Source organism: Thamnophis sirtalis, unplaced genomic scaffold (genome assembly GCF_051295495.1).
Source record: "Thamnophis sirtalis isolate CommonGarterSnake01/CBP01778 unplaced genomic scaffold, rThaSir2_p1.2 scaffold_2, whole genome shotgun sequence".
NCBI lineage: Eukaryota > Metazoa > Chordata > Lepidosauria > Squamata > Natricidae > Thamnophis > Thamnophis sirtalis.
Window position 1 is genome coordinate 27,964,014 of NW_028261382.1, and position 12,763 is coordinate 27,976,776.

The 12,763-nt window shown below is 43.6% G+C and overlaps 1 protein-coding gene across 1 annotated transcript in view; it reads right to left on the reverse strand.

Moving 5' to 3' along the window:
- Positions 1–517: 517 nt before the first annotated feature.
- LHX2 (LIM homeobox 2) overlaps positions 518–12,763 on the reverse strand; it is a 33,130-nt gene continuing 20,884 nt past the window's right edge. The window contains exon 5 of the mRNA XM_087703648.1: positions 518–1,328. Coding sequence (XP_087559774.1) covers positions 1,041–1,328 — 288 coding nt within the window. The 3' untranslated portion in view covers positions 518–1,040. The remainder of the gene's footprint in view (positions 1,329–12,763) is intronic.

Here is a 12,763-nt window from a genome sequence, read left to right on the forward strand (position 1 = left end):
TCCTCCTCCTCCCCCTTTTCAACCTTCCTCCTCCTCCCCCTTTCCATCATTCCTCCTCCTCCTCCTCTTCCTCCTCCTCCTCCACCCTTTCCACCATTCCTTCCTTTCCTCCTTCTCCTTCTCCTCCTCCTCTTCTTCCTCTTTCCTTTTCACTGTTCCTTCCTCCTCCTCTTCTTCTTCCTCCTCCCTTTCCACCATTTCCTTCCTCTCCTCCTCCTCCCTTCCGTCTCCTTTTCAATCATTCCTTCTTCATCCCCTTTTCCTTCTCCTCCTCCTCCACCTCTTCCTCTTCTTCCTCCTCGCCCAAATCCGGGTTCCCTCATCTTTCATTGCAAGGGCAACTAATGTGGAGGTAGTTTTCCGTTAAGTGGCTTTATTACTGGTTAGATTTTTTCTTCTTCTTCTTCCTTTTTTTTTTACAAATTTTGACAGCGGAAGAAACGTGTCACTTCTTTTTTTTCCCCTTCCCGAGTGTTCGATTCTAAAACATCGGAAGGACCAGTCGAAAAGGTTGAGGACTTAATTTAAAGTAGCAAAACTCGTATTCACATTTTTTTCACTTCTCTCCCCCTCCCCTTCCCCCCTCCCCCCCTCTTTTTTGAAGTTTGCGTGGTCTCAGACGTGGTCATAAATATACAGAGAGAGAGAGAAAAAAAACAAAGGAATGGAGAGTAAATAAGGCACGTGGCAGTCTTTGAAAAAATCACACAAGCTTCAGCCAACTTAAATTAATTGCCATTTCCCTGGCCCGGTCCATAAAACTGTACATCGACACACAAATGTTGTGTTGGCAGCTGTCATTCCAAGTCACACTCCTCCAATATCCACGGTGGCTTTCAGACCCCGGCTGGATTTGACACGGCGGATCTCCAACCCAGTGGTGGGAACGTCCCGAGTTTGTTTGTGTGTGTCTGTGTGTGTTTTTAAAAAATAAAAATAAAAATCCATTTGGAATTGGACGAAAGGATTATTCCTTTCCTTCAGAAGGAGACAACGCCCACCCGGCCACCCACCCAGCCACCCCGGGAATCGAGTGGTCATCAGAAAAGATTGGTCAGCGTCGTCTGTGAAGGGCTGCGGGATTCGTGGACGTCCAAGCCGCCAGACACGGAGCTCAGGACTGAAGTCACGGAAGGCATGCTAGGATTCGTCAAGTCTGTGAGGGTGGTGGGCGTCCTGGAGGGGCTCAGGGAAGTGTTGGAGATCTCCGAAGCAGGTCCGGAGGGGGTGCCGGCCTGGAGGGCCGGATCGGATGCCTTGTCCACTCCCGTGTTCTCTTGGCGTAAGAGGTTCCGTCGGAATTTGGCCCGGGCGTTCTGAAACCAGACCTAGAAGCGTTGGACGGGAAGGAAGGAAGGAAGGAAGGAAGGAAGGAAGGAAGGAAGGAAGGAAGGAAGGAAGGAAGGATAAAAAGCAGGAAAGGAAGGAGGAAAGGAAAGAAGGAAGGAAGGAGATGGGAAGAAGAAGCAAAGAAGGAAGTAGGGGAGGAGAGAAGAAGGGAAGGAAAGAAGGAAGGAAGGAAAAGAAGGAGGGGAAGAGAGAAGGAAGGAGATGGGAATGAGAAGGAAGGAAGGAAGGAGGTTGGAAGGAAGGACAAAAGGAAGGAAGGAATAAAAAGCAGGAAAGGAAGGAGGGGAAGGAGAGAAGGAAGGAAGGAGATGGGAATGAAAGCAAGCAAGGAAGGAAGGAGATGGGAATAAAAAGCAGAAAAGGAAGGAGGGAAGGAGAGAAAGAGGAAAGGAGATGGGAAGGAGAAGGAAGGAGAGAAGGAAGGAAGGAAATGGGAATGAAAGCAGGGAAGGAAGGAAGGAATAAAAAGCAGGAAAGGAAGGAGGGGAAGAGAGAAGGAAGGAAGGAAGGAGGTGGGAATAAAAAGCAGGAAAGGAAGGAGGGAAGGAGAGAAAGAGGGAAGGAGATGGGAATGAGAAGGAAGGAAGGAAATGGGAATGAAAACAGGGAAGGAAGGAGAGAAGGAAGGAGATGGGAATGAGAAACAGGGAAAGAAGGAAGGAAAGAACAAATGAATAAATGCAAGGTAGGTAGATGGGTGCATTTTTTTAAAACAGTGCGCCCGCCAACCTTTTGGGCACCAGGGACCAGTTCCATGGAGAAATGCCACACGCCCGTGTCGGGCCATGGGCTGGGGGGCTGGGGAACCCTCCTGCTTTAAAAGATGTAAAATCTGCCCCATTCCCAATACAGATTGATTGGCCCTGGGGTCCTCCAGGCGATGGCCTTGATTTATTTAGTTTGGCATATCATGCATGGACTTCCAGCACTACAGACAGTCCTTAACTTACCACATTTAGTGACCGTCCCAAGTTACACCACCATTGAAAAATGTGACTTATGCCTGTTTTTTTTTTAACAGTTTTGTTAAATGCAAGATAGGCGGTCAACATACAAATTATTTTATTCAACTGTTACTTATTTACTTGTCCTAAAAGTGCTTTTTTCCCCAAGAGGCCACCAGAACGTTCTACTTTCTCTTTGAAGACAGATTAACTGATTAACAGGGTTGAAGGGACCCTGTAGGTCATCTAGTCCAACCCCCTCCCCTGCCCAAGCAGGAGACCCTACACCATTTCTGACAAATGGCAATCCAATCTCTTCTTGAAAGATTCCAGGGATGAAGCTCCCACAACTTCTGAAGTAACTTCTGTTCCATGGGTTGATTGTTCTCACTGTCAGGAAATTCCTCCTTGTTTCCAGGTTGAATCTCTCCTTGGTCAGTTTCTATCCATTATTCCTTGTCTGGCCTGCGGGTGCTTTGGAAAATAGCTTCACCCCTACCTCTGTGTGGCAGTCCCTCAAATATTGGAAGGCTGCTCTCCTGTGTCCCCTGGTCCTTTTCTTCGCTAGACTATCCATGCCCAGTTCTCATCCAAGAAGCTTCTTCAGCTACTTATTTACTTGTTTTGAAGTCTTAATGTCTTCAAAAACCTCATCACTACCAATACATCCATTTCCCTGAGTAACTGTGGTCTCATCGGTATCCTGAAAAAGCCTTCTTTAAACCTGGTGGATCTCCACAGAGGATGGAGAAACTACCTCTCAAGGTTCCTGGGGCCATCTTGGTTGGGAACTGTGAGAGACGTCACCCCAACATCAGGAAGACACCCCCAAGAGTTGAGGAAGTTGACATGGTGGAATTGACTGGATCTCTGGAGAATTTCATTGGATTTTTTTATTTTATTTCTTGCAATGGATGGCTGTGAAGGTTGGACCATAAGGAAGGCTGAGCGCCAAAGAATGGAGGCCTTTGGACTCTGGTGCTGGAGAAGACTCCTGCGAGTCCCTTGGACTGCAAGGCCATCCAACCGGTCAGTCCTAGAGGAGATCAACCCTGACTGCTCTTTAGAAGGCCAGATCCTGAAGAAGAAACTCCAATCCTTTGGTCACCTAATGAGAAGGAAGACGGACTCCCTGGAGAAGAGCCTCATGCTGGGAAGGATGGAGAGCAAAGGGGACGGCAAAGAAGGAGGTGGCTGGATGGAGTCACCGAAGAAGCGGGCGTGAGATTAAATGGACTCCAGAGGATGGGAGAGGACAGGAAGGCCTGGAAAAACGTTGTCCATGGGGTCGCGATGGGTCGGACACAACTTCACAACTAACAACAGCAAAAAGGTTGGAAACTTTTTCTTTCTCAAGGTGGGCTCAAGAAACATTCATGACATTTTCTTGGCCATGATATAAATCTGGTTTTTTTTAACTGCCTCCGTTCAGATATTTCTCTTATTTATTTATTTCCCTATTTATCCCAAAGCTTGAGGATTTCTAGTAGTCTCCCAACAAATCTCTCTTTCTTTTTTCCCCAACATTCTCTATATTTCAATCCATAATCACGTGCATTGCCATATTAACATTGCTTACAGTACATATTCTTATATATATTGATATACTGGTATTTATCTCTAGTTTCTTGATCTTCTCTCATGATTAAGTTTCTACTCTTTGCACCTGTTATCCAGCCATTGGTACCACAAGTCCCATGTTGAGTAATACTCTGTTTCCCCTTTGTCTTTATGTTCCATCGTTAACCTGTCCAGTTCGGCAGATTATAATATTTTCTTTATTACCATTTCATCTGTAGGTATATTTCTGTTTTTTCCAATTTTGTGCATACACAATCCTAGCTGGTGTCATTACAGATAGCATTAAGTATAGAATTCTTTTATTGTATTTCTCTCTAGTATATCTAATAAGTAGGGACGCGGTGGCTCAGTGGCTAAGACGCTGTGGATCAGAAAGGTCGGCTGTTCGATGGTTCGAATCCCTAGCGCTGTGTAACGGAGTGAGCTCCCGTGACTTGTCCCAGCTTCTGCCAACCTAGTAGTTCGAAAGCATGTAAAAATGCAAGTAGAAAAATAGGAGCCACCTTTGGTGGGAAGGGAACAGCGTTCCGTGTGCCTTCGGCGTTGAGTCATGCCGGCCACATGACCACAGAGACGTCTTTGGACAGCGCTGGCTCTTCAGCTTTGAAACGGAGATGAGCAACGCCCCCTAGAGTGGGGAACGACTGGCACATATGTGCGAGGGGAATCTTTACCTTTACCTATACCTAATAAGAATAGTTCTGGATTTAGATCTATTTGTTGTGTTATCATCTCTTCTAGCCACCCTTCTATCTTTGCCCAATATCTTTTTGCCGATGGACACGTCCACCACATAGGATAGTAGGTTCCCTGTGCCTGTTTACATTTCCAGCACTCTGGTGAGCTATTTGGAAACGTTTTTGCCATTCTTGTTGGTGGCAAGTGCCTTCTGTAGAACAAATCTTTCTTTTATTTAGATATTACATTTATCTTCTGCCCACCACCTCCTAGTTTAATGAAAAAAAGGACCAGGGGAGACATGATAGCAGTCTTCCAATATCTCAGGGTTTGTCACAAAGAAGAGGGAGTCAAACTATTCTCCAAAGCACCTGAGGTACTGTACAAGAAGCGATGGGTGGAAACTAATCAAGGAGAGAAGCAACTTAGAACTAAGGAGGAATTTCCTGACAGTGAGAACAATTAATCAGTGGAACAACCTGCCTCCAGAAGTTGTGAATGCTCCAACATTGGAAGTTTTTCAGAAGACGTTGGATAACCATTTGTCTGAAGTGGTGTAGGGCTTTCTGCCTAAGCAGGGGGTTGGACTAGAAGACCTCCAAGGCCCCTTCCACCTCTGTTATTTTAATCTAAGGTAACCCCAAGAGTCACAGAGATTGGATAGCCATTTGTGTGAAGTCGTGTAGGGATTTTTTTAAATAAATACAGGTGGTCCTCAACTTACGACCACAAGTGAACCCAAAATTTCCATTGCTAAGCGAGGCGTTCAGTCAGATCGCTTCATTTTACCACCCTGCTTGCCGCCATTCTTAAGTGAGTCATGGTGGTTGTTCAATTAGTAACACGGCCATTAAGTGAACCCACACTTCCACCCACTCCCCCCCTCATCGACGTTGCTTGTCAGAAGGTCGCAAAAGGGGATCACGTGACCCCCCCCCGGAGGCTGCGCACGGTCATAAATACGAGTCAATTTGCCAAGTGCCTGAATTTTGGTCCCCGTGGACCACAGCAGTGATGGCGAATCTTTTTTTCCTCGGATGACGAAAGGAAGCATGTGCGCATGCTGAAAACCATAATGTAATGCCAATGTAGCACCAAAGCAGGGGGTGGGGGGGCACACATGCATACACACACCCCACGCATGGGTGCACATCTCCCAACAAAACAGCTGGCCGGCAGGAGGTGCACACCCCATGAGCAGTGGGGTTGACCTTGGCCACGGCTCGCGTGCCATCACAGGACTCAGCCGGTCGTAAGTATGGAAAACGGTCCTTAGTGACATTTTTCCCCCGGGTCGTCGTAACTTTGAAAAGTCACTCAATGAAAGGTCGTCAGTCACAGAGTGTCGGTAGGGGATTCAGGAAGGCATTGAAACAGAAGAAGAAATCGCCACCCCCCCCCCTGCTTTGACTACATGGAAATTACGACAGGTTCTCTGTTTTCCAGGGTGCAATAAAAGAATGTTAGGGATGAATGAATTCTTGGCTTGTTTATTGGATATATTGGATTTTTTGTTTGTTTATAGGAGAAAATTCTGCAGAAAATACTGCAGAAAATTCCACTTTTTTCCTAGTAGGATAACACAGCTGGTCAGAAGAGAAATTTGGCAAGACAGCGCCAGGATGGCAGAAAAAAAAATAGATGATTTTCATACCGAGTTTCCCCAAAAATAAGGTTCTAGGTTTCCAGTTTTATCGTATTTATATGCCGCCCTTCTCCCAAGGACTCAGGGCGGCGTACAAGATAAAAGAAAACACATATTACAAAAATTAAAAGGGACATTAAATAAAGTATCAAAAAAAAACCCAATTGATATTTACAATAAAATTTTAAAATTAAATTAAAATTAACAACAAGAAGACAGGGTCTTATTTTCTTTGGACCCCCGAAATAAGCACTTGGCCTTATTTTCGGGGAGGTCTCATTTTCTGAGGTGCGGGAGGCGGCGAGCGTGGTCACCTCACGGCTGCTGCTGTGTTGCAATATTTTGGGGGAGGGCTTATTTTGGGGGGAGGGCTTATTTTGGGGGAGGGCTTATTTTAATGCAGGCGCTCCAAAGCCCATTTGGGCTGATTATCCGGGGAGGTCTTATTTTGTGGAAAACAGATTCCTTTTTTTTTTCAGCATCAGAAAAGGGGCTAACATAGGTTCTTCCTGGATTTTCTTTGCAGTAGAAAAGCAAACTCAGAAGTTCATTATAAAGGAGGAGATAAATTAGTCCTATAAACAATCTCCTTTTGAGTTGCATATCTTTCCAGCAAAAAGTGCAATGCAAAAAGGAAAAGAGGAAAAAAACAGAATTCTGCATTTGTTTCTTAAAGGAACAACTCTCTCTCTCTCTCTCTCTCTCTCTCTCTCTCTCTCTCTTTTGCAAGAGTGGAAATTTCCTGTGCTACCTTATTCCTCAGGGGGAAACTGAGGCACGGGAACCAAGCAGTGACTGAGGGAGGAGTTCAATGCCACAGTCTGCCTTGGCAAACGGGCTTGGCATTGTTAGGTCATATTTTCTTCCAGGTGCCCCTTTGCAAAATTAGGTGTCAGGTCTGGAATGATGAAATTAAAAATTAGGAAACTCTAACCCATAAAACTAAGATCGTGGCATCCGGCCCTCTCAATTCCTGGCAAATCGATGGGGGAAGAAATGGAGGAAGTGACAGATTTTATTCTTCTGGGCTCCAAGATCACCACAGATGGGGCGGCAGCCAAGAAATTAAAAGGTGCTTGCTCCTGGGAAGGAAAGCAATGGAAAATCTAGACAGCCAACTAAAAAGCAGAGATATCACCCTGCCAATCAAAAGTGTCTCTAGTCAAGGCCAATTGCAATAAATAATGAATGGAAACTGACCAAGGAGAGATTCAAACTAGAAATAAGGAAAAAATTTCTGACAGTGAGAACAATCCACCCGTGGAACAGAAGTTGCCTTCGGAAGTTGTGGGAGCTTCATCACTGGAAACTTTCAGGAAGAGACTGAACTGCCATTTGTCAGAAATGGTGTAGGATCTCCTGCCTGGATGGGGGGTTGGACTAGATGACCTACAAGATCCCTTCAAACTCTCTTAATCTGTTATTTGTTAAATAGATGGCTGTGAAGGTTGGACCATAAGGAAGGCTGAGTGCCAAAGAATGGAGGCCTTTGAACTCTGGTGCTGGAGAAGACTTCTGTGAGTCCCTTGGACTGCAAGGCAATCAAACTGGTCAGTCCTAGAGGAGATCAACCCTGACTGCTCTTTAGAAAGCCAGATCCTGAAGAGGAAACTCAAAGACTTTGGCCACCTAATGAGAAGGAAGGACTCCCTGGAGAAGAGCCTCATGCTAGGAAAGATGGAGGGCCAAAGAAGCAGAAGGGGATGACAGAGAAGGAGGTGGCTGGATGGAGTCACCGAAGCAGCCGGCGTGAGCTTAAATGGACTTCAGAGGATGGTAGAGGACAGGAAGGCCTGGAGGAAGGTTGTCCATGGGGTCGCGATGGGTCAGACACGACATCGCAACTAACAACAACAATCAAAGAATGTAAAGAGAGAGAGGGAGGGAGAAGGAATAGTGGAGAAGAGGGGAAAAGAGAAGGGGGGAGGAGGAAGAAGAAGAAGAAGAGGAGGAGGAAGGAGGAGGAGAAGGAGGAGGAGGAGAAGAAGAGGAGGAGGAGGAGGAGGAGGAGGAGAAGAAGAAGAAGAAGAAGAAGAAGAAGAAGAAGAAGAAGAAGAAGAAGAAGAAGAAGAAGAAGAAGAAGAAGAAGAAGAAGACAGAGAAGGAGGTGGCTGGATGGAGTGAAATTGAATTGAAATAATAATAATAATATCCTAAATGCAAGATTTCAGGGTGATCAGCTCCCCAACCTCCAGCTGGGCTGCTAAAAGTGTTCAATCTTGGCTTGATGGACAAACATTTAGCAATTGTGGTTCTTCTGCCTTAGATGTGTTGAGCCGATGTCCGTCAGAGACCCGAGAACGTGGAAGCAGAAGGGGAGAAGTGGGACGGCAACTCACAATGCATCTCCTGAATGACAAACAGGGACCTTAGATGGAAAGATGGAGTCTGGCATGGACCTGTCCCATTTTGCTTAGAAGCTCACAGATGATAACTCCAACCATGATGGAGATCGGTAGCCATGACAGCAAACCTCTTCTTGCAGTTGTATGTATGTACTTATCTATCTATCTATCTATCTATCTATCTATCTATCTATCTATCTATCTATCTATCTATCTATCCATCCATCCATCCATCCATCCATCCATCCATCCATCCATCCCTTTCTCTTTCTATCTATCTATCTATCCATCCATCCATCCATCCATCCATCCATCCATATCTATCTATCCATCTATCTATCTCCATCCATCCCTGTCTGTCTATCTATCTATCATCTATCTATCATCTATCTATCTATCTATCTATCTATCTATCTATCTATCTATCTATCCATCTCTTTCTATCTACCTATCTATTCATCTGTCCATCTGTCCGTCCATCCATATCTATCTATCTATCTATCTATCTATCTATCTATCTATCTATCTATCTATCTATCTGCTATCTATTGATCTATTGATGTAACCATGTGTCCATCTTTATCTATGTATGTATGTATGTATGTATGTATGTATGTATGTATCTATGTATCTATCTATCTCTATCTATCTATCTATCTATCTATCTATCTATCTATCTATTCATCTATCCATCCGTCCGTCCATATCTATCTATCTGTCTGTCTGTCTATCTATCTATCTATCTATCTATCTATCTATCTATCTATCTATCTATCTATCATCTATCTATCTATCTATCTATCTATCTATCTATCTAATTTATTGCCCCCCCCAATCTTACTGTAGGTTAACTCTGGGTGCCTTAGTGTTACACATCAGTTAAAACATCAAAAGTTAAAAACAAATCTTAAAACCAAAGACACGTGGGGAGGGGGAGGGGGTGGAGGGCGGAGAGATGGGATCTGCTATTATTCCACCCCCTCCATTGCCCTAGTCCCCCACTGAGGTCCCAAGCTGACTGGCAGAACCAGTTCTTTGGGCCCTGACGAAAGGACAGGAGGGTTGGGGCAACCTCACAGGAGAGGAGGCGAGACGCTCCCGAGGGCAGGAGCCACAGCAGAGGAGGCCCTCTTCCTGGACTCTGCCGGCTGGGATAATCGGGCTGACGGGACCCTCATTGCACCTCCTCTGCCGGTGCCAGTGGGATGGGCCAATCCCAGTGGGATGAGACGGCCCCCTCAAGTAGCCTGAACTCCTGCCAGGAAGGGCTTCATTTTTTCCCACAGTTGTTTTTCATTTTTTTATAAAAGTGTCAAATCAACCTGCGAGCAGTGTGGCACCTGGGCACCATATATTCCAGTACAAACAAAACTAGCCAAATTAAACATGATCATATATTCAATCAACTTATGAAATTCCCATACACATCTATATTGGATTACCGTCTATCATGATGCAATTATTCCACCTGTTTCTCATTCTTACTTTCGTTTTATCAACTAGAAATGTAATACATTGATATTTCCTTTATTTCTATCTCTCCTTCTAGCTTTTAATCATGTCACCCTATATTATAAAGTTTTTTTCTTTCTTTCCTGTCTAATTTCCAGTTGTGTCACCTGCCTACAAAAAGAGAGAGGAAAATAAAGAAGAGAGAGGACGATATAGAAGAAGACAGTTCAAATCAAGAGTCAAAAACAGATAGATGATTTCGCTGGGATTCAAAGTGGCACAAAAAGGGTAGACAAGGGGGAATATGTCCCCCCCCCACAGAAAGAAAAAATCAAACAGCAAAGAAGGAAATAGTGGGAAGAGACTAGGAAAAACCCTAGGGAAAACTACTAGAACAATAAAATTAAAAGTGAGAAAAAAGACTCTGAAGAAAAGATACAATAATTATAAAAATAAGAAAAAGAAAAAAAACTAGGAGAATGGGAGAAAAGAAGAAAATTAATAAGAAGTGGAATCTTTGAGAGACCAAGAGAAAATGGTCAGAGGAGGAGGAAGGGAAAGAAGGAACATATTAGTAGATTAAAGAGAATTGTATTAATATTGTTAATGGTTAATTAAGATATAAGGGAATTATAGCAACATTGTTAATTGTGGATAATTAATTAAGTTAAACGTTCTCCGTGTTAAAACTGAACTTGAGGATGTATATTGCTTACAGTAAAGTAGACCAAATATAAAATGATAATTTGGTTTCACCTTGAAGGGGCAATTAGTGATAGAAGAAAATAAGTTTAAGATAAAAAAAAATATGGAAAGAGAATAATATGGCTGAAATTGGAAACAGAACTATGATGTAAAATGGATTACATATATGAGAGGATGTAAAAGAATAGACCCGGACGACACTTTGTTTATAAAATATGTCAAAATTTGTAATAAAAAAATCGTTTTTTAAAAAAGAATCGAAAACAGGAATCATCCATAATCTCTTGCCCGCTTCATATTTTAGTTGCTATGCTTTGAATGAAGAGGGGTAGAAGGAAAAACAAGTCAAAACAGCAAGAAAGAAAGAAAGAAAGAAAGAAAGAAAGAAAGAAAGAAAGAAAGAAAGAAAGAAAGAAAGAAAGAAAGAAAGAAAGATCTACCCATTGTCTCTTGCCCGCTTCGACACCTCAATGGCTATCCTTTTTTTTTACTTGTCTCCCCCATTCAGGAAGGGATTTAAAATGGATCCCCAACATCTTGAATTGAACCCAGCCCACAGAGCAGTGGTGTTACAGGGGCCATTACCCATGCTGCTGCCACACTCTGCACCAGCTGCACCTTCTGTATGCTCTTCAGGGGCTGCCCAGGGGCTGCCCTGTGTAGAGTGCATTACAGAAGTCTAGGGACTGACTGACAGAGCGCAGGGAAACCTGGTCCAAGAAATATTGCTTTCTAAAGCCACCTGATCGATGACCAGGACCACCAATGCACCCTACAGAGAAAGAACAAGATCTGACACAATCCGAGTTCTCGGAAGATCCCAGTTTCCAGTATTACAAAAGAGGAAATTTGGGGGACTTTGAGATATAATCCTGGGACTGATTACATTTTGTTAATCATTGGCCTTATGAGTGTTTTTAGATATTTTGGGATATTGGAATTATGATGGAATTAAGTAAACTGTTAAATTCGTTAAATTCTTAAAATAGTAAAATATGAAAGATTCGGCAGGGGACCACAAACGTATTGTATAAAGAAACGTTGTCGATGTTTAAATGAATTTCTGAAAAAAGCGAGAAAGAACCATAAAGAGAGAACAGTATTGTTGAAGTTGGAAGATTAGGATTATGTGTATTTAATGGTATTATTACTGTTAGCATTTTGTAAAAAGGATATTGGCCCAGTCAACACTGCTCACAAAATATGTGTGATGTGAAAGGAAAACTACAAATAAAACATACGTACATACATACCGTGTTTCCCCGAAAATAAGACAGGGTCGTATTTTCTTTTGACCCCTGAAATAAGCACTTGGTCTTATTTTGGGGGGAGGTCTTATTATTTTTGAGGTGCAGGAGGCGGCGAGCATGGTCACCTCGTGGCTGCTGCTGTGTTGCAATATTTTCGGGGAGGGCTTATTTTGGGGGGAGGGGTTATTTTAGTGTATGTGCTCAGAACCCCCATTGGACCTATTATACGGGGAGGTCTTATTTTCAGAGAAACAGGGTACATACATACATACATACATACATACATACATACTACAGGTGGTATTCAGCCGGCTTGGACCGGTTCACCCAACTGGTAGCGCCGAACCCCAACTCCAAAATATCCTATGTAGCCTCATTTTTGAAGCCGCGTGCTGGCTGCGTACACGAGGTGCATACACACACAATGCAAGCATGCGTGAATTCTCACAGTTGCAAACCGGTGATAAACCTAAGTGAATCCCACTATGCATACATACATACATACATACATACAAACATACATATATATATAATATAACAAAGGAAGCTGTGGACACTGCCACAGAAGGTCTCTACTGACACACAGACACACAGACACACAGACACACACACACACCGAGTGAAGTTGTAAGCCACAATGTCTGGTTGACATATGATGGGAAGCCAGCCTACAACAACTCATTAGTGTACAAAGACGATTCATCAAACTGTAGCTTATTGCAAGGGAGTTCATGACCTTCCTTTGAAGAAGATCTCGGAGTAACAACAGAATAACAGAGTTGGAAGGGACCTTGGAGGTCTTCTAGTCCAACC